The 27,155-nt window shown below is 41.7% G+C and overlaps 1 protein-coding gene across 2 annotated transcripts in view; it reads right to left on the bottom strand.

Moving 5' to 3' along the window:
• The window catches only part of frem1b (Fras1 related extracellular matrix 1b), a 59,768-nt gene that overhangs the window by 15,639 nt on the left and 16,974 nt on the right, over nt 1-27,155 (bottom strand). For both annotated transcript variants that reach the window (XM_035944383.2, XM_035944384.2), the window contains exons 11-25: nt 26,607-26,803; nt 26,436-26,526; nt 24,656-24,823; nt 24,347-24,555; nt 22,377-22,470; nt 21,101-21,353; nt 19,793-19,987; nt 13,514-13,702; nt 12,412-12,608; nt 11,814-12,036; nt 11,343-11,487; nt 9,239-9,380; nt 8,790-8,994; nt 6,599-6,863; nt 2,703-3,123 (exon numbers count right to left, since the gene is read on the bottom strand). In XM_035944383.2, the coding sequence (XP_035800276.2) occupies nt 2,703-3,123; nt 6,599-6,863; nt 8,790-8,994; nt 9,239-9,380; nt 11,343-11,487; nt 11,814-12,036; nt 12,412-12,608; nt 13,514-13,702; nt 19,793-19,987; nt 21,101-21,353; nt 22,377-22,470; nt 24,347-24,555; nt 24,656-24,823; nt 26,436-26,526; nt 26,607-26,803 (2,994 nt within the window). The remainder of the gene's footprint in view (nt 1-2,702; nt 3,124-6,598; nt 6,864-8,789; nt 8,995-9,238; nt 9,381-11,342; nt 11,488-11,813; nt 12,037-12,411; nt 12,609-13,513; nt 13,703-19,792; nt 19,988-21,100; nt 21,354-22,376; nt 22,471-24,346; nt 24,556-24,655; nt 24,824-26,435; nt 26,527-26,606; nt 26,804-27,155) is intronic.

Below are 27,155 nucleotides of genomic sequence, written 5' to 3'. Positions count from 1 at the left end.
AAACAATGAACAAAGCAAAACACAAAATGACAAACAATTTGACAAACAACACAAGCAAGACAAAAAGGAAACAAAATGTCAAAAGTCAGACAAAAAAAAGACAGAAACACAACAAAATATTACAAAAATGAGCCAAAATGACAAAAAAACAATGAACAATCTAGTATTTTACTTTCTAATCAAAACAACTTGTCATGGTCTAGAAATTATTTTAAATTTATAGTTTTACTAATTTACAATCTGCAGTTAATGTCTTCTCTGGAATTTTTACACTTTGAGGGCCGGATTGGACCCTCTGGAGGACCACTTTTGGCCCGTGGGCCGCATGTTGGACACGCCTGTTCTAACGGAACCAGAACTCCACAGAAACCAGCGGAACTCTGGTTCGTGTTCTGGAATTTAACCCTGACTTGCTGCAGTTCAGCCTCCTGCCACCAGGAGGCGCTGCTGTTCTGTGTAAACAGTTTAACGTCCTGAAGCAGCTCCTTCAGTTCAGACGAGCTGCTTCAACGTCTCTGAACCTGAGAATCATCAAAGATATTTACAGATAAATATTAATAATAAATATGAGCTGCAGAAGAAGAACGATCAGAAACTGAATCTAAAATTATCTGAAATCAAAAATTAAAGTTGATTTCTTTGTGTTTAAATCAGCAGATGAGCTTCAGATGGAAAATAATCATTTATAATAGTGAAAATAATCCTTTTATTTACTGTAAAATCATTTCAGCTTCCCTGTAAATTATTTTTATTAAATCCTTCACTTTGTTTTTTTGTTATCAGTTATTCAAAAATCACATTACTGAGGAAAACTTTTCTCACATCAGATTTTCCAGTTTGTTGTGTTCCTGAGAGCGGAGCGCAGAATGAAAAGTATAAATCCAATGTCAAATTAAAAGGTTGAAGTTAAAATGTCACCCGAAGAGTCAAAATTCTAACATAAAAATTAAAACAATGACTTGAAAATTCTGACAAATGACGGCACAATTTTAAGGTAAAAAGTTAAAGAAAAAAATGAAAAGTCAAGATTATGACATTAAAAATTTAAATGATTAATAATGTGATAAATAAAGAATCTAGTTCAAAATTACAAAATGACAGAAATAAGACAAACAACACAAACGAGACAAAAGGAAACAAAAAATTCTGCATAAAACGACAAAAACGAGAAACAAAACCAAAAAAAGAGACAAACGATACTAACAAAACAAAACAAAAAAGAGACAAAAGGACAAAAAAATAGACAAAAAGCAGAAGTGAGACACAAAGGAAACAAAATGACAAAACCATGAGACAAACAACAAAAGTCATACAAAAAAAGACAAAAAACAACCAAAAAAAGGCAAAATATTACCAAAATGAGACACAAAATGACCAAAAATTAGACAAACAACACAAAACAAAATAAAAAAGAGACAAAAAAGAAACAAAACAACAAAAAAATAGACAAAAAACACAAGTGAGACACAAAGGAAACATTCCGACAAAAATATGACACAAAGGACAAAAGTCATACAGAGAAAGACAAACAACAACAAAAACAAGACCACAAATGACAAAAATGAGACACAAAGCGACAAAAAATGGACAAATGACACAAACGATACACAAAACAGCGAATAAAGCGAAAGAGAAAATAATGACAAAAATAAGACAAAAAACACAAGCGAGACAAAAAGGAAACACAAAACTTCTGAATGAAAAGGAGCAGAAAGAAGAATAAACTGACGGAATCTGTCTCTTTGTAACAAACAATCAGTTTATAATGAACAGAAAAACAAACATAATGACTGTAAAGTCTTTTCTCTGAAACTCTGACTTCATTTGTTTGTATTTTAATAAAACACTGGTTTTAATTCAGTTTTTAAATCTTTGTGTGATTTAGATTCTTTTGATTCCTTGTCGAGATCGTTCCATAAATCCACCGCTTTTACAAAAATGGAACATTCCATTAATTTTCTTGGTTTTATGAAGATCTCTGTTCCTTTTGTTTACTTTCTCTTTTTGTAAATCTGTTCTGGACATTAAATAGTTAAGTTTATTTATGAGCTTTAATCTGCAGAACACTATAATTTACTACGTGGTGGAATTTCAACATTTTTAGCTGAACGAGTCACAGGTTTGTTGGATCTCTGTGTTTTTTTCCACTGATTATTCTTATGGCTCTTTTCATTTTGCATCTTTTTGTAGTAATTTCATGTTTTTTTGTAGTCTTTTTGCAGCTTTTTGTAGTCTTTTTGCAGTTTTTTGTTGTGCTTTTGCAGTTTTTTGTAGTCATTATGAGACTTTTTCTTGTCATTTTGCATATTTTTGTGGTAATTTCACGTTTTTTTTGTCATTTTGTGGCTTTTGTAGTCATTTTGTGGCTTTTGTAGTCATTTTGTGGCTTAAATCTTGCTTTTATGAAGATCTTTCTTCCTTTTATTTACTTTCTCTTTTTGTAATTCTGTTCTGGACATTGACTGGTAAAGTTTATTTATGAGCCTTATACATACACCTGGAGGGAACATGTGACCTGCACACCTGGACTGAACATGTGACCTGCACACCTGAAGGGACCAAGTGACCTCCACCTGCACAAGGACGCCTCTGTACAGCGCTCTGATTAAAGTGTGTTAAACTAACGACTGTCATGAACCAATCAGACGGCTCCGTTATCTCAGTCAGGTTAAGTTACCTGAACAGGTGTGTCTGCTGCTCACCTGGATGTTGAACACTGCAGGCTCCTCCCTCAGCTGTCCAAACTCCAGGTATCCTCTGTTGGTTCCGTCACTTGGTAGGAAGTAGAACCTGTCGATGTGGGCGGGGCTTCCGGAGTCGTGCCGGTAAGCCAGTTCCATCCGGTCGATGTCGGTCTGGAGGAATCTGAGGGGCGGAGCCAGCGGGGCCCCTCCCAGCAGCAACTTCCCGTGGCGCGGCGGCTCCGTAACGACGTAACTCAGGTTGGCAGCGGCGGTGTCGGGGTCGGTGAGCTGCAGCTGGTCGGCGGTGATGGTCGCCATGGCGCCGTCCTGCAGCTGGAGGGCGCCGTTGCGGTGGAGGGTCGGGGGGATGCGGTCGCCGAGCTCGATGGTCAGGTGGAGCGTCCCGCTGCGAGACGAGTCGCCGTTGGTGACGACGAAACTGTGGAGACGGAAGTCAGAAACAGACATGAGTTTGTATGTAGAGCCTCAGCAGCGCCCCCTGCTGGATGGTAATCTGAAGAAACCATTTAGTCTGACGGAGGAACGCTCGAGTTCAACTCAGTTAAGGCTGGGTTCTGCTTTCTGCATGAAATAAGACGTGGAATCAGTACAAGAGAACATGTGTGGCTTTTATACTGCGTGTGGTGTCTGCTCCCAAACTGCAGGGGGCAGTGTAGCGCAAACACACGACCATCACAGTTCTAAACTAGAGTAGAAGAAGTGTGCCATCGTTCACACCATTTACAACATTTTACTGAATACAGTGAGTCCTCCACTTACAGCAGAATTCTGTTTCTATAGATTGATGCAAGTCGATTGTCGCTGTAAGTCGGAACTCTGGAGAAAATGTAAACAAAGCCGTTCTGTGCATCACGATATCGATCAGTTCTGCATAAAAGTCATGAATACCAACGACTTTCATGCACATATGAATAATTTTACCAGAAGATAACAGAATATGTTCCATTGTTTTTACAACTTGATCTAATAATGCCGATGTTCGTCAGTGTTCCGAGCATTTTATTAAATCTAATTTCACTTCCATGGTATGTTGCCATTAACCCTCGTGTCGTCCTGCGGGTCAAATTGACCCGTTCTAAAGTTTGAAATTGTGGAAAAAAAAAAAAAATCTTTATGTCCACATTTTCAACATTTTTGGGAAATTTTTGAAAATTTTTTGGTGGAAATAAAAGAAATGTGAAAAAAGTTTCTTTAAGAACATTCACAAATTTTTTTTTGTGAATGAAAGAAAATATGAGAAGTTTGACTGATATATATGTAATCACTTTAGATATTTTTAGGATTTTTTTTTTGAAGATTTTTTACTCATTTTTGGAAAATATTTACAAGAATTTTTTTGCCAAATTTGAGGGATTAAACAAAACATTAAGGAATTATTGGAATTTTCTTCCTGAAGGTTTTGTAAATTTTCAGAAATTTGGAGAATATTTTTGCTGAATTTTTGGACTTTTTTCAGACAAGGAAACAATATTTTTTGGTGGCCGCAAATGAAGACGACAGGAGGGTTAGGGCAGAATCATCAATGTACTTTTACTCTTGAAAAGGCCTTTAATTTGAAATTGTATGTTGATACTTATCACTTCCTGTCCACTACTTTGATTTATTTATTCTATTTTAGCTTTACACGTCTTTGTAAACGCCACAGATTCAATGTTGTAATTAATTAACTTTATTTTTTGACTTACTGGTGAAGTCAAAAGGATTTATTTACAAAACGACAAAAACACAATAAAACACAAACACTAATAACACTGGAACACTAACATAAACCACAATAATGACATTTTAAACCCCCGACACCCTGAACTCCCATGGTGCATTGCAGCGCAACAGTTCAGTCATAGACCGGCTCTGCGATCGCTGCATTATTCAAATTATTTTTACGGTAAAACAAACATTTTCTAGCTTAAAAAATTGAAAACGATATAAAAAATATAAGAGAAATAATAATTAAGGTAAAATCTGTCTCCCGGGTGCAGCAGCATTCAGCATTTTGGGTCATGTTTCTGTCTTTTCAACGATGTTTTGTGTCATTTTGTGGCTCTTCTGCATCCCTTGGTGCTCGTTATGTGTCTTGTTGTGTCTCTTTGTGGTGGTTAATGCCTGATAACTGATCTCTGACCTGATGATGATGAGGATCTGTTACAGGTGAGTCCTGAGCTTCATCACAGCTGCAGATGTTTTTATTTTACTGTTGGTCCAGCAGCTGTTTGATTATCAGGAAACATGACAGTTTTCAGAGTGCAGGAAATCAGACGTAAAGCTGCTGTTTGGACAGTTTGAAGATCTGCTGCTAGTTTATATTCAGTTATTAGTTCATAATCGTGTTTTATAAATCAGGGGATGTTCTGTCGGATCTGTAGAACTGATCCGGTACCAAGTCTCTGTAGCTGAGGTCCAAACGAACAAATGAATGAATGAATGAAGCCGGAAAGAAGTTTAAAGTCTGAATGACAGAAAGAGTCACTGATGACCTGAGACGGTCCTCACAGAGATAGAAACACGACAAGAACACAAATACAAAGTGGACGAGTGTGTGTGTGTGTGTAGGTGTGTGTGTGTGTGTGTGTGTGTGTGTGCCAACACAATCTGCCTCTCAGGCCAGCAGCTGACAAACTGCCCCAGGCCTCCACCACACACGCACACGCACACGCACACGCACACGCACACGCACACACACACACACACACAAACCGTCATGGCGTAACATCTGGCGGCGGTGTCGGCCATGTTTGCCGAGGGACGGCCGTCTGTGGCTGCGCTCTGGTTGGCCGTTGCCATGGTGCCAGCGCTGTTGTTATTCTCCTAATAATGCCATCCATCATCTGCTGTCATGGCAACACACACACACACACACACACACACACACACACACACACACACACACACACACACACACACACACACACACACACACACACACACACACACACACACACACACACACACACACACACACACACACACACACACACACACACACACACCAGTGACGCACAGGTGTGTTGTTCAGATTGTGGCCACCTGAGTCCGATGCCCTCAAAGAACATGATTTAACGAAGACGCAGCGACACAGCAGCAGCTAACCTGAACCCTCCACCATGATGAGGAGAACAGACCTCCTGATGAAGAACCTGGTCTGACACCTCTGACTCTGTTTAGAACTTTAGAACATGTCAGTGGGATTACAACTGGTTTAAATCGTATTCATCAGTTTGTTCGTGTTGATGAGTGAGAGTTAGTTCATCATTTTCACCTGTACAGGATTTTACTGGCGTCAGAATCAGGAACATCTGGTCTCAGATTGACGCTGAGAAACTAGTCTGAGCTTTAGAACTTCTAGACTGGACTGTTTTTGCCAGATAACAGCACAGCGTCACTGTAACCATGACAACAAGTGAACGCTACATCAGCTGCCTGCTGATGATCACATGATTGTGATCCTACTACAAATCCACCACTGAGGACTTATCATGACTTATCCATCAGAAATGATCCAAGAAACAACTGATTAAATTGTGGGGGTGTTTCTGAGTCCCATCAATTCCCGCCACCCACTACATATTTAGATCACATGATTCGGTATCCGTACATAACGTACACATGCATAACACACACCTGTGCTCAGGTCATTTTGTTTGTGGGTACATCTATATTAAATGGACACATTCTATGTTGCCGTGATTTCTGAACTAATAAACAAATGCTGCATTTCTGATGATGCCATATGTGGGAATGAGCAGCCTTGGAGGAGGACTGCGCTCTCTGAGTGCTTTTCTTGTTTATTGACAAGAAGGTTAAAAATTTCATCTCAGTTCTGGTCATCACTCGAAACTGGACCACCATCAGGTCACACTGAGGTCCTATGAAGTCTGAAAGTAGCCGGTTCCCACCTGAAGGAGTCGGTGTGGGCATCGTGGCTGTTGTCGTGGGTGTAGCACACACGGCTAGCAGCTACGTCCAGCTGGGTGAAGCCGGTCAGTGGGACTCCCGGCTGCTGGATGGCGTGGACGAGGCCGTGGCGAGGCGGAACCGACACCGTGTAGAACAGCTCCTCCGGGCGGCCCGAAGAGTCGGATGCCAGCAAGACGTCGGTGTTGAGAACGACCCGCTGGCCCTCCGTCAGGTGCACCGCCCGGACCTGCAGGACTACGTCACCTGGAGGATCAGAGGCCTGAAGTTGAAAAAACTCAGAGAAGAAGGAACGTCAGAGTTTGTTGTTGTTGAGCGGCAGCACCCAGAGGAACCGAGCCGACGCCGTCCAGCTGCTCCACCTCCCCTCCGTTAATTATTCACCGGCTGACGAGGTCGAACGCTTCTCACCTCGACTCCTCCAGGATCACAGGGACCTGAGCCAGAAGGTCCGAGGCCTCCGTGTTCACCCGACTGGTAAAACTGGCAGGAAGGGGGCGCTAAATAATGTATGAGGCAGCAGCAGAGGGACTGCTCTGTGTGTGTGTGTGTGTGTGTGTGTGTGTGTGTGTCTTTTTATTGTTATATATATATATATATATATATATATATATATATATATATATATATATATATATATATATATATATATATATATATATATATATATATATATATAAAGGCAGAACTGGGACGGACTGAGAGACAGAGAGAGAGAGAGAGTGTGTGTGTGTGTGTGTGTGTGCGTGTGTGTGTCTTTTTGTTGTAATTTCAGTCCATAATCTTCATGAGTTCAGATGAACCTGAGAGTTCTGATTCTGTATCAGTTTGTACAGAGGTGGAAAAAAGTTTTCAGACACCCTTAAAATTTTACACAATCTCAAAATGTGTAATTTCCCTTAACCCTGCAAAACCCACTGTTATTATGTTTAATATTATTTTCTAATATATATATATATATATATATGTGTGTGTGTGTGTGTGTGTGTGTGTGTGTGTGTGTGTGTGTGTGTGTGTGTGTGTGTGTGTGTGTGTGTGTGTGTGTGACTTTTTTGTTTTATTTTATTGTATTTTTTCTCATTTTTTTCTATATTTGTAGATATAGAGAAACATGAGCAATTTTTTTCAATAAAGAAAACAAAAAATGTAAATAATAATAATAATTATACACATATGAATAATATATATATATATAATATTTTATCGTATTATATTATATCACATATATTTTTTTTTCATTATTTTTAAATAGCAAATTTTTTTCTATATTTGGGTCTTACAGTGTTAGTTGGAAAAATGTTGATGGACCAAGAGTTGGAAAAGATGGCATTAAACATGACAATGGAAAAGATATCATACATCATTAGATGGAAACATGTTTTTGATGACATCTGGAGACCTTTTAGACTTTTTTTAAGACATGATGCCAATGTGGATAATGTGCTTCAGCAGGAGGACGCCCTGAGGGAGGAGAAACACCCTTAAAATACTTCAGTGCTGTAACTGTTTTCAGTGTTTATCTATATAAATAAAATGAAAGTATGCATATAAATGTGTATCTGTGTACATACAGGCATGTACATACTGTATGCCCAAGGTCTTAGATATATTTTTTGTATTTATAGATTTTATATTTTTGTCTACTACAGTGGACATGCTGTAAAATCTACAATAAAATTATTTTAATAAAATTCTAAATCTAAATTGTGAGTTGTTTTAGCTCCAAAAAAGGCAGGAAATAAAAAACATAAATTCTGAAAGATGCTTTTTTCCTCGGTTCTCAGGAGGTTAACATGTTTTTCTTCTACTTATTTGATGAGGGAGAAGAGGGAGGAAAAGTTTGTTTTGTTGCATGTAATAGCATTTTGCTGCTTGATTTGATCTAATCTAATAAAATCTAATAAACCCATGTATAAAGAAGAATCATTCTGTGATAGATTTGAAACGTGAGAACATGAAAGTGTGACTGACAGCAGAATTTATTAAACTCTGGGTTGGACCTGTTGTTTGATGTTTATCCTAAACTCTGTGATTTGTTCATTGGTTTGTTTCAAATACAGATTTAATTTAAATTTATTTGTTTTTCAATCAATTAATTGTTCATCTGGAAATGTAAGCTGCTGCTTTAATCATCTCTAAATAAAAGGTTAGGAGTGTGAAAGTGTTTTGGACCTTTCTGCACCGTCTGGATGGAGATGAAGAAGTTCTGAGCCGGAGATTCGTTGTCTCGGTCGCTCAGCGTGAAGCGGAAACTGTCGTGACCTTTGAATCCGGCGGCGCTGGCGGCTGCAGTGTGTCGGTACCAGAGTCGGTTCATCTCCACGTCGTCCTGAGTGAAGTTCTGACCGGCCGACAGCTCGGCCCAACCCGACTCCGTCTGCAGAATCAGAATCAGAGCTTTCACGGTTCTGAATGATCACACAAACGAGACAACTTACAAAGTGTTGGTGGTTACAGACACATGCTACATGCTAGCTTATCGCCAAGCTAACCATTCGGTGCTAACCTCAATAAAATAACATTTAGCATGTTCCAGCTGGCTCTTTATCTGCAGCAGCTTCAGGACATTTACTAAAGCAAAGTTTTACCTTCACACAAAGTGCCGCAGGTGTAAAACTCACCTTGAGCTGCAGGTTTCCAAACCATGGTGCAGCGTTCAGGATGTAGTACACCTGTTCAGGGGGCGTGTCCAGGTCTTCGGCCTCCAGAGCCACGCTGGAAATCACCCTCCGCTCACCCGAGTCCACCTCCAGACCAGCGTTCCTGAAAAAGAAACACTAAGATTACGGTATGTTTGATTCGTTTCTTCAGGTTTCAGACTGTCCGGCTCAGATTTTCAACATCCAGCAAAGTTTCAGCAGCATCCAAACATCCAGCCAGAGTCTGGAAGAACCGGCTTCAGCCACAAGTAGATCCACGAGTCCTGCGACAGATGGTCCCTAAAACCAGCTATAAACCAGCAACAAACAGCCTAAAACAAGCCCTAAATATTGAACAGAACCAGTCCTAAAGTAAACACAAATCACTCTTAAAAACAATTCAAACCAGTCCTAAATAAAAGTCTTCATTATTATCTCAAACCAGTCTTAGACCAGTTCTAAATCCAGTCCATAACTGGAACCAAAAACCCCTCACAGGTCAGCCCAATATGAGGACCAAAACCAAGACAAAAACTGGTCCAAAACAAACCGCAAAACCAGTCCAAGACCAAGTATAAAACCAGTCCTAAACCAGGTCCACAATGAAGAGACAACACATTTCAAAACTAGATCCCGAACCAGTCCAAAACCAGGCCCGAAACCAGTCATAAAACAGCCCATAAGCAGTCCTGAACCAGTCTAAAACCAGGCCCAAAACCAGTCAAAAACCAGGTCCAAAATAAGTCCTGAACCAGTCTAACACCAGGTCCAAAACCAGTCTAAAACCAGGTCCAAAACCAATCTAATATCAGGTTCAAAACAGTCCAAAACCAGGCCAAAACCAGTCATAAAACAGCCCAAAAGCAGTCCTGAACTAGTCTAACACCAGGTCCAAAACCAGTCTAAAACCAGGTTCAAAACCAGTCCAAAACCAGGGCCAAATCCAGTCCTGAACCACTCTAAAACCAGGTCAAAAACCAGTCATAAAACAGCCCAAATCCAGTCCTGAACCAGTCTAAAACCAAGTCCAAAACCAGTCTAAAACCAGGTCCAAAACCAGTCCTGAACCAGTCCAAAACCAAGCCCAAAACCAGCCATAAAACAGCCCAAAACCAGGTCCAAAACCAATCTAAAACCAGGTTCAAAACCAGTCCAAAACCAGTCATAAAACAGCCCAAAAGCAGTCCTGAACCAGTCTAAAACCAGGTCCAAAACCATTCTAAAACCAGGTCCAAAACCAGTCTAAAACCAGGTCCAAAATCAGTCCTGAACCAGTCTAACACCAGGTCAAAAACCAGTCATAAAACACTCCAAAACCAGTCCTGAACCAGTCTAAAACCAGGTCCTGGTCTGAGAGTTTCTTGTCTTCACTGTGGGTGAAGTTTCCTGAACAATAAAAAGTGTCAGAGCAGCATTTAAAACATTTAGTTTGAGGCCCAACATGTTGGCAGGTTTGTGTAAAAACGTCCCCCTCACGACACGGGGAGCAGAAACAGAGTGAACGGTCCTTTAGACAGAATCAGAAACAAGAGCAGGAAAGTTTGTGTGCCAGCAGGTTTTTCCAGAGGGATGCTGGAGGTCGGTGTTGTTTTGGGGCCGAACATCAGGAACCGTCTGGCTGCTTCTTCACTTGGAAATAAAATCCACGCAGGACAGAAGCCGACGCATCCTGCAGGAACGCAACAACATGCAGGAAACAGCTGCCAAGTCTCTGCATTACGTCTGCATCACTGGACGTCACAGCACCAGCCGAGGATCAACACCCACAGAGGGGGAGGACCAGGGGGACGGAGCAGAGGGACAGAGCAGAGGGACAGAGTAGGGGAGGAGACCAGGGGAGGAGACCAGGGGAGGAGAGCAGGGGAGGAGACCAGGGGAGGAGACCAGGGGGACGGAGCAGAGGGACGGACTTGTGGATTAATTTAAATGAATTCTATGTTTCTGAACAAGTTGCATTGTCAAGATTTATTTTTCACGTCTGAGCATTGAAAGACATTCAGAAATCTATCTATCTATCTATCTGTTTTTTCAGCCTTCTGTGTTCCATTAAATGAAACTGTGTGTGTGTGTGTGTGTGTGTGTGTACTTGAGCAGTCGAGGTTTGTCGTCATTAACCGGCAGCACTGTGACCTGAATCGTTCCTTCGACTGAATGAACTCCGTCTGTCAGCCGCAGAACCAAAACGTCCTTCTGGGTTTCTGAGTCATCGTGGACATATGAGACCTTCAACCCTGCAGGAGATCAGGAGGAGGTGGGAGGAGGTATGAGGAAACCAGGAGGAGGTGGGAGGAGGTGGTACAACATCAGAAGGAGGTAATAGGAGGTCAGGGGGAGGTGGGAGGAGGTAGGAGGAGGTCAAGAGGAGGTGGAAGGAGGAGAAAGGAAACATGAACACAAACTGTGACGTTCTGAATGATGTCATGGTAACTGAAGCCTGTGATTGGCTGCTGGTGTGTTGGCCTCTGATTGGGTCTGAACTGTTTCCGTGACATTGTTTGTTTCAGCTCCAGCAATGACATCACCTCCACCTGTCTCCAGGTGTGCTGCCGGGCCTCACCTTGCCTCAGCTCCTGCAGAGTGAAGGAGGAGATGAGGAGGCTCCTCAGCAGATCCGCCTCCATCTCCTGGTAGCGCCGCCCGTCGGCTCCGTAGACGGCGTTGATCAGGAAGCCGTGATCTGGCTGCTGCTGCAGAGAGAATGTGAGGAGGTCTGGAGGAGCGTCCAGGTCAGAACCGTCCAGGATGGAGGGAGTCAGCTCTCTGACGCCTCCTTCATCCACCTGCAGGACACGTCAACCTCCATCACTCTGGAGAACATCATGTTTTTAACTCTTATATTCAACGTGTTCACTGTTAAACTACAGATATTAGTAAAATCACAGCATTAAGCATTAATTTAAATGCTTGGAGGAGATCAGGAGGAGGTCAGGAGGAGGTCAGGAGGAGGTAGGAGGAGATCAGGAGGAGGTAGGAGGAGATCAGGTGGAGGTGGGAGGAGGTCAGGATTAGGTGGAAGGAGATAGGAAGAGGTGAGGAGGAAATCAGGAGGAGGTCTGTGTAGCTCCGCCCCCTCACTGCTTCTATGTGAACCAATCAGAATGAGCCGCTTCCTCTCAGGTTCTGGTCATGTGACCTGTGGGACCAGGTGAACTTACAGTGAAGTTGGAGAGCAGCAGCGACGGCGTCTCGTCATTGGTCGGATTGATAATGATGTAGAAGGGGACGGGGGCGGAGCGATGCAGCCCGTCACTCACGCTGACGGACAGCTGGTCCACGGTAGGCTCCACCCCTCTGTGCTCTGATTGGACATAATTGATGAAGCCGGCGGTCAGGTGGACGAGGCTGAAGGATTCTGGGAAATGACACACAGACAGGTGAGGACATGACCTAGGACCAGAACAGAGGATGTAGGAGAACGTAGGAGGAGGTCAGGAGGAGGTGAGGAGGAGGTGGGAGAAGTTAGAAGGAGGTCAGGAGGAGGTATGAGGAGGTCAGGAGGAGGTGGGAGGAAGTAGAAAGAGGTCAGGAGGAGGTGAGAAGGAGGTCAGGAGGAGGTGAGAAGGAGGTCAGGAGGAGGTGGGAGGAGTTTGGAAAGAGGTCAGGAGGAGGTATGAGGAGATCAGTAGGAGGTGCAAGGAGGTGAGGAGGAGGTGAGGAGGAGCTTGGAAAGAGGTCAAGAGGAGGTATGAGGAGGTAGGAGGAGGTAGAAGGAGGTCAGGAGGAGGTAGGAGGGGGTAGGAGGTCAAGAGGAGATCAGGAAGAGGTAGGAGGAGGTCAGGAGGAGGTGAGAAGGAGGTCAGGAGTAGGTGGGAGGAGGTAGAAGGAGGTCAGGAGGAGGTGAGAATGAGGTCAGGAGGAGGTGGGAGGAGGTAGAAGGAGGTCAGGAGGAGGTGAGAAAGAGGTCAGGAGGAGGTGAGAAGGAGGTCAGGAGTAGGTGGGAGGAGGTAGAAGGAGGTCAGGAGGAGGTGGGAGGAGGTAGAAGGAGGTCAGGAGGAGGTGAGAAGGAGGTAGAAGGAGGTCAGGAGAAGGTGGGAGAAGGTGGGAGGAGGTAGAAAGAGGTCAAGAGGAGGTATGAGGAGGTAGGAGGAGGTGAGGAGATCATGAGGAGGTAAGAGAAGATCAGGAGGAAGTAGGAGGTCCGGAAAATGTAGGAGGGGGTCAGCGGGAGATCAGGAGGAGGTAGGAGGAGGTCAAGAGGAGGTAGGAGGACGTCATGATCTAGGACAGGAACCAGGTCCTAGTCGGACCCACACTGACCCACTCGGACTCCGGCGTTGCTCTTCTCGGAGCCGGGCGTCGGCAGCGTGTTCTCCAGGAAGCCGTGAAGGGGCGGAGCTTCCAGGTAGAAGGTGAGCTGCTCAGGTGGACTGTCGGGGTCCGAGGCCCCCAGAACCGAACCACAGAGACACGCTGAGGAACCTTCATCCACCAGCAGCAGAGACTCACCTGGAGGACGCAGAAAGACTTGGATCAGTACGATACCACCACCAGAAGCTCCTCAGAACCTCCTCAGAACCTCCTCAGAACCTCCTGCTACTCAGGAATTGGATCATTTTCAAGCAATTTAGGTCAATTTTCATTTCATTTTCAACAAATTTCCTGTAATTTTGGATCATTTTTTAATCATTTTGGACAAAAGTTCAGGTCCTTTTGAACATTTTTGGAATAATTTGGGTGAATTCTGACTCATTTTGGACACGTTTCTTGTCATTTTCAACAAGTTTTATGTCAATTTGGATCTTTTCTTCTCACTTTGGATGATTTTTGTGTATTTGGGATAATTTTCGAGTCATTTAGGACAAATTTCAAGTCATTCTGGGTAAACTTTAAGGCCCATATCAGTATGTTGGTAGGTGGTTGGTCAGGACTATTTGTAAGAAAATAAAAACTGATTTTGAGTGATTTTCCTTTCATTCTGGGTGGATTTTCATCCGATTTTGGACAAATGTTGAGTCCATTTGGACAAAGTTTGACCAATTTTGGACACATTTGGATGATTATTGTGTTATTTTGAAGAAGTTTTTCTGTAATTTTGGACATTTTTGGAGTTATTCAACAATTTTCAAATAATTTTGGACGATTTAAACGACATTTTGAACAATAGTGAGTAATTTTAGACACATTTCAAGCTGTTTTTTAAAAAAAAAAGCAAAATTTTGGACAACTTTTATGTCATTTGGAACAAGTTTTTTTTAGATGAATTCTATCTAAAGATGGAGAAAACTTTAAAAAGTGCATTCTGGGTAAACTTTAAGGCTCATGTGTGGTAGGTGGTTGGTCAGAACTATTTATAGGAAAATAAAAACAAATGTTGGGTGATTTTTCTTTCATTTTGGGTGGATTTTCATCTGATTTTGGACAAATGTTGAGTCCACTTGGACAAAGTTGGACTAATTTTGGACACATTTGATTGATTATTGTGTCATTTTGAAGACATTTTTCAATAATTTTGGACCGTTTTAGAGTTATTTAACAATTTTCAAGTAATTTTGGACGATTTAAACAACATTTTGAACAATGCTGAGTAATGTTAGACATATTTCAAGCAGTTTTTTTCAAAAAAAGTAATTTTGGATGATTTAAATGACATTTGGAACGTTTTTAAGTCATTTTCAAAAAAATTTAGATGAATTCTATCTAAAGCTGGAGAAAACTTTAAAAAGTGCATTCTGGGCAAACTTTCAAGATAGTTTTGTGTCTTTTTGTGGTGGATTTGTGTGTTTTTGTGGTGACTGTGTGTTTATTTGTGGTCATTTTTGCCTCCTCTGACCAGGACTACCACAGTGAATGCATAGTCCTGACAGTGAAACATGGGGGTCGGATTGTGATGATATGATGCTGGAGAAAACTTTAAAAAGGTCATTCTGGGTGAACTTATAGGTTCATTTGTGTGGTAGGAGGTTGGTCAGAACTATTATAGACGATGGAAGAAGAAACCAGGATCATTTAGAGACATGATTCACTTCTTCCAGTTTGGTTTTCCTCTTAGTCTCTCTGAGGAAACACTGCCTGCAGTTCAACCTAAAACTCTCTGAATGTTTCTCTGTTGGTCACAGCTGAGAACCCGAACCAGGAGGAAGAAAGTTCTGGTTTTATAGAATCTATTTATCTGGTTTTGATGAGCACTTCAAGGACCAACTTGAAGTTGGAAATTTGACATTTGTTTCAGTTTCTTCAAACCCGTTTTTTAGGGTTCAAAAATTTCAGTTGTGTGACTAAAACTTCTGAACATTTTCTCCCAAAGACTGAAGCCGAACTGAAACCAGGATGAGGCGTTAAACTGAACGAATGTCTGTCAGCCGCTGGTGAATCTGCTGCTAATTAAGCGACGAGCAGCTTGTCAGCGTGTTAATGAGGACGCTCCTGGATCCGCCTGATAAACAAGAAACGAGGTGAAGCCGGATTCCTCTCGTCTGGCCGCTCCAACGTTCACTCTGTGTCTTTATTCGCTGCTAATTAATTAGACGGAGGAGCAGCTCAGACCCTGAATGAGGCTGAGATGAGCTGGCAGGATTAGCGCTAGCTGCTAATCCAGCTAGCGAGGCTCCGACACCAGGCCCATTGTGACGGAGCGAGTCGCCGTTCTTTGTCCCGTCGGCCGTCCGAGGGCTCGGAGGGACGATAAGCTCCGAGTAAAACCAACACAATGAGCAGAAACAACATAACAACCGGCACACAAAGACTCCAACAGCTTCAACTGACGGCACCGAATTTAACCTGAAATGTTTCTGATGAGTTGGAAAACCTGAAATAAAGATAAAACTTTATTAATACTGAAGGAGACTTTTGGTTCAGATATTTAGAGAAAATAAGTAAAATAAAACTGGAACTGAAGTAGAAAAAAATGAAATATGGAGCAGAAAAATTCTAATTTTGCACATGAAACTGAAACTGAACACAATACTGAGGAAGCAATACGGCAACAAATGTTAATATTATTGTCTATCACTGTTGGATGTGCTGCAACTGCAGATTATTTTCATTGCTGACTAAATTCTGCATTAATCAGCTGTTTGTCTCTAGAATGTCAGAAAATGGTGAAAAATTATTGCAATTTTTCCTCACTGTAGGCTCATTTTTACTCACTTTTGACTCATTTTTCCTCACCAGATCATAATTTTTCCTCAACCTATCCTCATTATTTCTCAATGTGTCCTCGTTTTCGTCACCATATCCTCATTTTTATTCACTGCATCCTCACTTTTCCTCACCATGACCTAATTTTGCGTCATTATCGGCTAATTTTTCTTAATCATGGCCTTATTTTTCCTCACTCGATCCTCTTTTTTATGAACTGTATCCTCATTTTTCCTCACTATAGGCTCATTTTTCTTCATCATAGCCTTATTTTTCCTCACTCTACCCTCATTTTTCCTCAACCTGGCCTATTGCCTATTTTTTCCTCACAGTGTGAGTCATGTGATACTAAACACTGATAATATTATGAATAATAAACCATTATAAATTATGCTAATGACAGCATATCTGATCTAGTTTTTAAAGGATTTGCTAATTTTTTTAAAAAAGATGCTTTAACAAGGAGAAGTTTTTAAGTTTAAACTTGATGTGGAACTTAAATCCTCTGATTTCCTGGTTTCATCTTTTCAAATTGTGATTTTGATTTTAAATTAATTCTTGGCTCAGCTGCAGGAAACACTGAGACAGTTCAGGTGGAGTTCAGATGCTGATGCAGAACTTTATAATCTGTTTCAAATGTGTTTTCAGCTGCAGGATCAAACTGTGAGGAGTAAAAATAAAAGCTTTGAATAAAAAGTCAGTTCTTCATCTGATTTTCCTGAAGTCAATAACTCTTGAACACCTGGAGAGAATTTCTTTCAATTTGCAACAAACACTCATATTTGGACTTGAGGATGAACTGATTAGAATTTGGTGATCAATAATAATAATAATAATAATGATAATAATAATAATAATAATAACCATAGTTCCAGTTAAAACAGAGAAAACAGATGATGCTTCTACTGTGGAGAGATTCTTTTTATCACGCACTGCACACACACGCACACGCGCACACACACACACACACACACACACACACCATCTCCCAGTCCTCCCAGTGTGTCCCAGTGGTCACTGGTCTCCATTGATAACCACAGAGCTCCTCCTCAATCCCTGTTCTTGGCTGCAATTCCAGTGTGTGTGTGTGTGTGTGTGTGTGTGTGTGTGTGTGTGTGTGTGTGTGTGTGTGTGTGTGTGTGTGTGTGTGTGTGTGTGTGTGTGTGTGTGTCTGTTGCACTGATAGGTGATGGTGTGTTGTCGGTCAGAGCTGCATTAACAGGATTTTCAGCAGAGAAGAGCAGAAGGTTTTGGCACAAACATTCTCTGTTTTCATGTAATAATGGTCTTCAGAGATGTTTGTTGTTTGTTTTCATGTTTCTATGAACAGCTTTGGAGTGAATAAACTGTAGCTGGTCAGCAGGTGGCGTGGTAGCTGTCAGCTGTAATAAACAAAGTTTATTTAGCACTAGGCACAACAATAGGAGGTTCTTAGTGTGAGCATGTTGTATGCTAATGTGGCTATGATTAGTATTAGCGAGAAGAATAGGAGAACAATTAGGGTTAGCATACTGTAGCCTAATGTGGCATTGATTAGCATTAGCTAGGAGAATAGGAGAATCTTTAGCATAAGCATGCTGTAGGCTAATGTGGCTATGATTAGCATTGGCTAGAAGAATAGGAGAATAATTAGGGTTAGCATGCTGAAGGCTAATGTGGCTTCGATTAGCATTATCCACAACGATAGGAGAATCCTTAGTGTTAGCATGCTATAGGCTAATGTGGCTTCGATTCGCATTAGCTAGAAGAATAGTAGAATCTTTGTGTTGGCTAATGTGGCTAAGATTAGCATTAGCTAGAAGAATAAGAGAATCCTTAGTGTTAGCACGATGTACGCTAATATGGCTTTTTAGTTTAATTTTGGATTTATTTTTTAATTTTCTGTTTCTGAGAACTTTTTCCCCATGTGATATTTCAAAAAGTAAATAAAACTACATAATGAAGCGCTGTGTTAGTTCTGGTCAGTTATCAGCCTCCATTCAGACTCCTCTATTCTGGTTTCATCTCACTGAAGAATCCAGACATTTCTCTGCTGCTTTCTGTTTAGTTTTTAGCACATTTCTTATCAGTGGTTTTTAGTCGGTTCAGGTCATTTTGAAATGTGCGGTTTAATTAAAGTTTACTCTGTTTCCATGTTCTTGGCGGCGGTCTTCTTGTTGGAGGTCGACTTCATGTGACGTCCAGATAATCCTGCCGTCTGTCAGCAGGACGTGGGGTTATCTTTCTGCTCCTCCTTCTGGAGCTCCTCCATCCTCAGAAAGTCTCAGTCGGAACCTCAGCAACGAGTTTTAGTTGAACTTTCAAGTTTTGTGTCCGACAAAGTTCACAGACAGCCTCACACAAAGTGTTTCTGCTCTCTTGAGGTGGTTTTTGACATTGAAGCATCGTCACAACCTGAAGACTGAAATCTGAAGATCTCTGCAGACGGACAAAGTTTGGTTTGTTTTTTCTTTTTCCAGGTTTTTTTTTTTTAGCAGTTGACATAGCTACAGCGCCACCTTCTGACCAACTAAAGTCCAGGTTATTGACCACAAATGTAATACAAACCAACTGCAAAGAGATAAAAAAAAAATCAACCAAAATGCGACACAAACGACCACAAATATGCAAAACGAAACACTTTAAACGATGCAAACCACCACAGACATAAAATGACCAAATTATGATAAACAAGTCCTCCTCCAAGTCTGCTCAGTTGTTGTATCATTTCCGATGGATTAAACCTTTAATAAAAAATGACCTTGCTCTGAGCACAGGCGTGTATTATGCATGTGTACGTTATGTACGGATACCGAATCACATGACCTAAATATGTAGCAGGTGGTGGGAATTGATGGGACTCAGAAACACCCCCACAATTTAATTAGTTGTTCTTTGGATTATTTCTGACAGATAAGTCCTGATAAGTCCCCAGCGGTGGATTTGTAGTAGGACCACAATCATGTGATCGTCAGCAGGCAGCTGATGTAGCGTTCACTTGTTGTCATGGTTACAGTGATGCCGTGCCGCTACCTTGCAATGATACAGAAATCTTTAACAAATTCATGGATCCAGACTATAAGCCGCATCACTGCCAAAATCTAATGAGTTGGTCCTTGTGTCATTTCTGATCTTCAAGAAAAATTTTATCCAAATCTGTTGGTCTGTTTTTGAGTAATGTTGCTAACAGACAGACAGACAGACAAACATACACCAATCGTTACGTAACTCCACTGCGTTCCTTGGTGGAGTAAAAATAATCACAAAAAAACCATAAAATGATGAAATAAATAGAAATGGCCACAGAAAGACTCCAGGTTTGTTATCTTCTGTCAAACAGATGCTTCAGTTTCTGTCTTCTTCTACTCTGTTTATTGCAGCTAACATGGCTAAAGCGCCACCTTCTGGTGAGGAAACACAAACACAGAACTCCAGTTTTGTGTGGAGCCTGGACTGCTACCTGCTGCAGGTGAGTCTTACCCAGTGTGACGGAGGGAACTCTGTTGTTGACAGGAAGCACCGTGACGTTCAGGTCGTAAACAGGAAGTGTTCCGTGCAGGGGGACGGGAGGGGGTGGGGCGTCTCCATGACAACAGCCGTCCGTCCCTCCGGCCTCGCCGTCGGAGATGATGAGTGTGACGGTGTCGAACACTGGCGTCGGTCCGATTTCTCCTCCTGAACACAGAACCACAGCAGGTTCTTTAGAACAACTGGTTCTTTAGTGTCTGATATTAATTAATTTCAATAATTTAGTTTTGTGTTTATCTAACTTAATGTTATTAACGTTAACATATCCACTGTTCCAAGTTGTGTCTGAATCATTTTCTGGATCAATCGATCAGCTGTTTGGTCTTTAAATGTCTTTAAACAAGACACAAAACGACAAAAACGAGACACAAAACATCAAAAACGAGACACAAAACGTCATAAACGAGACACAAAACGACAAAAACGAGACACAAAATGACAGAAACGAGACACAAAATGACAGAAATGAGACACAAAACATCAAAAACGACAAAATGACAGAAATGTGACAAAAAAACTAGACATAAAATGACAAAAATGAGATACAAAACGACAAAATGAGACACAAAACGTCAAAACGAGACACAAAACAGCATAAATGAGACACAAAATGACAAAAACAGACACAAAATGACAAAAACTGTTCCAAGAATTGTGGATCAGAGTTTCCTCAAATGTCTGGTTTCATCCAAACATCTTCAGTTTACTGTCACAGTGGAAAGAAACCAGAAAATATTCACATTTAAGGAGCTAAAACCACAGAATATATTGAGAATGTATAAATAATAAAAATGAACATTTAACTGTGTTTTACTGTAATTTTTTTGAACACTTAACTGTTTTTTTTTATTTTACATTCTGCTTTGTTAATCTACAGATAATAACATATAAAATCATAGAAAAGACATGTTAATTTACATGTTAACTATAAAAACAAAATGAAAAAACTATTGGCCCAAACTATAATTATGTTTAAAAATCTGTATTTTGTTTTTTTTACAGCATGTAACCATAACACTGCAGTTTCACAGCATTTAAATCCACAAAAAACAGGATTATTTAATAGAGATTTGCTGTTTTTTTTTTAACTGTTTATAAAGTGTTTTTATTCTTTCTGACATCCACAATGAGTTCATTAATGAATTGATTTTAATTAAAAGTTGCAGCTGCAGTCATAAACAGTGAAAGAGAAGCAGGACTCTGTTTAGCCGGATGAACATGTGATCAGAGTTTCTCACCTGTGCTGACCAGGTGTCTCACCTGTGTGGACGTAGTAGACGTGTCCCTGCAGCAGGTCCAGCTGGGAGAACTTGTCCACGCTGAGTCCGTCTCTCTGCAGCTCCCCCCTGCCTGGACTCCGAGCCAACATGTAGGTGAGTCGGGCTTCGTCACTGTCGCGGTCGGTGGCCGACAGGTAGTCCACCGTCACCTGGACACGCCCTCCCTCCTCACAGCTCAGAGCTGACCGTAGGCCGCCGCCCAGCTGGGGGGGCTCATCGTTCATCGGCAGCACCTGAGGACAGAGAGGAGGAAGATACCTGTTAACACCTGCTAGGACTGGGATCTGACTGAGAGGAAGAAGAAGGAGGAGAAGAAGGAGGAGGAGGAGAAGAAGAAGGAAGAGGAGGAGAAGAAGGAGGAGGAGAAGAAGAAGAAAGAGGAGGAGAAGAAGGAGATGAAGAAAAGAAGAAGATGAAGGAGAAGAAGAAAGAGAAAGAGGAAAAAAATGAGGAGGAGGAGAGGAAACACAAGGAGAAGAAGGAGAGGAAAAAGGAACAAGGAGAAGAAAAAGGAGACGGAGAATGAGAGGAAAAAGGAGAACACGAAGGACAAGAAAGAGAAACAAGGAAAAGAAGGACAAGGAGAAAAAGGGGAAAGAAGAAGAAGAAGGAGAAGAAGATGAAGAAGGAGAACAAGGAGAAGAAAAAGGAGATAGAGAAGGAGAGGAAAAAGGAGAAGAAGAAGAAGGAGAAGAAAAAGAAGAAGTTGTCACGGGTCGAGGGATCTAGATTCGGAGGCTGGAGAAGATTTTTGTGGACAGAATCTATTGATCAGCTGAGACTGTTGGAGCAGAATCATGGATCAGTTCAGATGTTTGAATGTTCTCAGGACGTTACAGTCGAACTCTGAAGAAACCAAATCATGGAAACAACCAGGAGGATGCTGAAGGAAACAGCAGCAAACTAAGAGACAGTTTCTACAATAATTTGTCTTTGTGGTGTTTTGTGTCTGTTCAAATGTTAAACTGCTGTTTGGTCTCTGGGTGGTGGCCATAGTAACCAGAGACCCTTCTCTGGTCTCCATGACGATCCTCCACATGAAGGTTGATCATCAGTAAGGGTCTGGAAACATCTGGACTCAGAGACTCCTCACCTGGTCTGACAGTTGTACAGGTAGATTAGTTAGTCCTGAAACTTTCTGATCAACCTTCAAATGTTTAAAATACAGAAACGACACCAGCTGATCGCTAACAGACGATCAATAGGATCAATAGAATCAATAGGATCAATAGGATTAACAGAATGAAAAGGTTCACCTGAATCTGTAGGATGACGTCCACTGAGTTCAGTCCGTCCGTCACCTTCAGACCCACTTCGTCCTCAGTGGTCTCAGAGTCATCATGAATGTACCTGCAGAGTCACCAGGACCAAGATCAGACCTTCATCAGGTTGGACTGAGTCTACAGTCGGAGAGGAACAACTGCAGATCTTCATCGCAACAAACATCTAAACACCAATTTCCAACTAAGTAGGAGTCATTTATGTTTCGGAGGTTCAGCTGTTACAGAAAATCCAATAAACCCAGAAAAAGAAGCAGCAGATGAGTTTAATGTGACGGATTTAAGAAAAAACCACCAGAAACACAACTATTAGAAACAAAACCATTGGAAACACAATCATCACAAACACAACCATCACAAACACAATCAACACAAACACAACCATCACAAACACAACCATCACAAACACAACCAACAGAAACACAACCAACAGAAACACAACCATCACAAACACAACAAACACAACCAGCAGAAACACAACCAGCAGAAACACAATGAACAGAAAACCAACCATCACAAACACAACTAACACGAACACAACCATCACAAACACAACCATCACAAACACAATGATCACAAACACAACCAACACAAACACAACCATCAGCAACACAACCATCACAAATACAACCAAAAGAAACAACCATCACAAACACAACCAACACAAACACAACCAGCAGAAACACAACCAGCAGAAACACAATGAACAGAAACACAACCATCACAAACACAACCATCACAAACACAACCATCACAAACACAACCATCACAAACACAATGATCACAAACACAATGATCACAAACACAACCAACACAAACACAACCATCACAAACACAACCAGCAGAAACGCAACCAGCAGAAACACAATGAACAGAAACACAACCATCACAAACACAACCATCACAAACACAACCATCACAAACACAACCAACACAAACACAACCATCACAAACACAACCATCACAAACACAACCAACACAAACACAACCAGCAGAAACACAACCAGCAGAAACACAATGAACAGAAACACAACCATCACAAACACAACTAACACGAACACAACCATCACAAACACAACCATCACAAACACAATGATCACAAACACAATGATCACAAACACAACCAACACAAACACAACCATCACAAACACAACCATCACAAACACAACCAACACAAACACAACCATCACAAACACAACCAACAGGAACACAACCATCACAAACACAACCAGCAGAAACGCAACCAGCAGAAACACAATGAACAGAAACACAACCATCACAAACACAACCATCACAAACACAACGATCACAAACACAACCAACACAAACACAACCATCACAAACACAACCATCACAAACACAACCAACACAAACACAACCATCACAAACACAACAAACACAAACACAACCAGCAGAAACACAACCAGCAGAAACACAATGAACAGAAACACAACCATCACAAACACAACTAACACGAACACAACCATCACAAACACAACCATCACAAACACAATGATCACAAACACAATGATCACAAACACAACCAACACAAACACAACCATCACAAACACAACCAACACAAACACAACCATCAGAAACACAACCATCACAAACACAACCAGCAGAAACACAACCATCACAGAGTCACTGAGCTGCTGCAGAGCAGCTGCTTCACTGATTTATTCTCATTATTAAACTCCTCACTATGCATATATTATCATATTATTATAGTAACTATAATTATTATAATAAATTAGATTTGGTTTCATTCTGAGCTGCTTCTGTTTGTCACAATAAATCTACTTTAATCAAACATTCATTTTGACTTTCTGGAAATCAGATATTTGTTCCAATTAATCAATAACAGACTTGATAGATTAATGAGCAGAACAGCAGGAGATGTTTGCAGCTCTGAGGAACTGGACCAGAACCAGCCCAGTTCTGACCTGAGCCTGAGAGCTCTAAGGTCCAGCAGACTGAAGGCTTCCCCTGGCAGCAGCGTTAGGCCCTGCAGCTCCAGACGACCCCGACCCGCTGGCCGCTGCAGCTCCACCCTCAGCGCTGCCTCCGGACTGTCCCGGTCCTGGACCAGGAGGTTCTCCTCCGTCACGAAGGCGGCGCCGCCCTCCTCCACCTGCAGCAGGTTGGTGAAGGCCTGAGAACCACACAGTCTGGGTCAAACCTCCACAACCACTGAAACACTGTCATCGTCCAATCAAATGTCCTCCAGGAGGCGCTACAGTTGGACATCTGACCTGTGGCGCCTGGTCGTCCACGGGGAGGACAGTGATGTTGAAGGTCAGTCCGGACACGGTGCCGCCGTGGACGTCGCTGACGGAGAAGACGAACTGGACGAAGAGCGGCTCGGGGCCGATGTCCTCCACCGGAGGCATGAAGGCCACCTTTAGATGGTTCACTGCATTCTGGGAAAGCAGAGGGAGGAGGTCATCGGAACAGCCTGAACACAACATCCTGCTGTTTACATCCTCAAACTTTATTTACACCTGAAGCTACAGCAGACACGTACACAGCCGGACCATCAGAGCTAACGATAGCCACATTAGCCTACAACATGCTGACCCTAAGAACCTCCTATTGTTGTGGCTAGTGCTAATCTTAGAAGGGACAATGTACATTAATTAACATTTTAACAATGTAAATGCTCCCGAGTTAGCAGAAAAGCTAGTTTCCATTGGTAGTCTCTCCACTTGTTGTTATGTGGCATCCTAAAATAAATAAAACAATGACAAAAAATAAAAATGATAATAAATACAAGATAACCCTAAGGACCTCCTATTGTTGTGGCTAAAACCAATTTTAGTCACATTAGCCACAACATGCTAACCCTAAGCATTCTCCTATTGTTGTTGCTAGTGCTAATCTTAGCTACATTAGCCTACAACATGTGAACCCTAAGGATTCTCCTATTTTTCTAGCTAATATTAATCGAAGCCACATTAGCTTATAGCATGCTAACTCTAAAGTCCTCCTATCGTTGTGGCTAATGCTAACATTAGCCTACAACATGCTGACCCTAACAACCCCCTATTGTTGTGGCTAGTGCTAATCTTAGCCACACTAGCCTACAACATGCTTTAATCTTTAATCCTTATTTTTAAGAAAGGGACAATGTACATTAATTTACATTTTAATAATGTAAATGCTCCCAAGTTAGCAGAAAAGCTAGTCTCCATTGGTAATCTCTCCACTTCTTGTTATTTGGCATGATAAAATAAATAAATAAAATGACAATAAATAAAAATGATAATAAATACAAGATAACCCTAAGGACCTCCTATTGTTGTGGCTAAAACCAATTTTAGTCACATTAGCCACAACATGCTAACCCTAAGCATCCTCCTATTGTTGTGGCTAGTGCTAATCTTAGCTATATGAGCCTACAACATGTGAACCCTAAGGATTCTCCTATTTTTCTAGCTAATATTAATCGAAGCCATATTAACTTATAGCATGCTAACTCTAAAGTCCTCCTATCATTGTGGCTAATGCTGACATTAGCCTACAACAAGCTACCAATAAAGTCCTCCGATTGTTGTGGCTAATGCTAATATTAACCTACAACATGCTAACTCTAAAGTCCTCCTATCGTTGTGGCTAATGCTAACATTAGCCTACAGCATGCTAACTCTAAGATCCTGCTATAGTTGGAGCTAATGCAAACAATAGCTTACAGCATGCTAACTGTTCTTACCTTACCTAAGATCTTACCTATAGTTGTTGATAATGCTAACATTAGTCTACATTTTAGAGATTAGCAGAAGCAGCTGCAGGAAGTAAATAAACCTGGTGGACTTGAGAGGCTCATTCTGATTGGTTCACCTGGAGGCAGTGAGGGGGCGGGGCTAAACAAAGCCAGACTGCTATTGGTTAGTTAGCTGTGAGGTAACAGCTGATCAGATTTTTAATAACTGAGAAACAGAAGAAGTAAAGAGTTCACATTTACAACAACCACAGATCATAATAAATAGTAATAATAATGATAATAAATAATAATGACATGTTTCTGCGTTCCACCTGGGTGAAGGATTTCAGAACTGGAACCATGTGGTCTCTCTTCATGCTGCTGCTGGTGTCAGTGTAGAACAGACGTCCTGCGTCCATCAGGCTGGAACACAGATCAGGTTTAGTTGTTTGAGGAAACTTCACATTGTTCATTAGTTTAAAGTCGTCTTGTTCCGTTCTTACCCAGGATGCACCGGGCTGAAGCAGGGCTGAGTGATGTTATACGTCAGGTCCATGTTGGGGTGTTCCAGGTCGGAGAAGTTCAGGTGAGTCTGAGTGATGAAGACCACCTCCGTCTCCTTCACCGTTAGAAAGCGAACGCTGCCTGGAGCCTCCACCGGCAGCTGGTCCTTCACCGGGAACACCTGGACCACCACCGTCTGCAAGGGACAGCCGGTTCTGGTGAGTTCTGGCAGATTCTGATAGGCTCTTATTGGTTCTGACAGGTTCTGATGGGTTCTGACAGGTTCTTCTAGGGTCTGTTAGGTTCTTGTAGGCTGTGACAGGTTCTTATTGGTTCTCACAGGATCTGTTAGGTTCTTATAGGTTCTAACAGGTCCTCATAGGTTCTGACAGGTTCAAACAGGTTCCTATAGGTTCTAACTGGTTCTGAAAGGTTTTAACAGGTTCCAACAGGTTCTTATAGTTTCTGACAGGTTCTTCTTGGGTCTGTTAGGAACTTATAGGTTGTGACAGGTTCTTATAGGTTCTAAGAGGTTCTAACAGGTCCTC

This window comes from Amphiprion ocellaris, chromosome 2 (genome assembly GCF_022539595.1).
Source record: "Amphiprion ocellaris isolate individual 3 ecotype Okinawa chromosome 2, ASM2253959v1, whole genome shotgun sequence".
NCBI lineage: Eukaryota > Metazoa > Chordata > Actinopteri > Pomacentridae > Amphiprion > Amphiprion ocellaris.
Note: the sequence above shows the minus strand (reverse complement) of the source record. Positions and strands in the feature narration are given on the sequence as shown.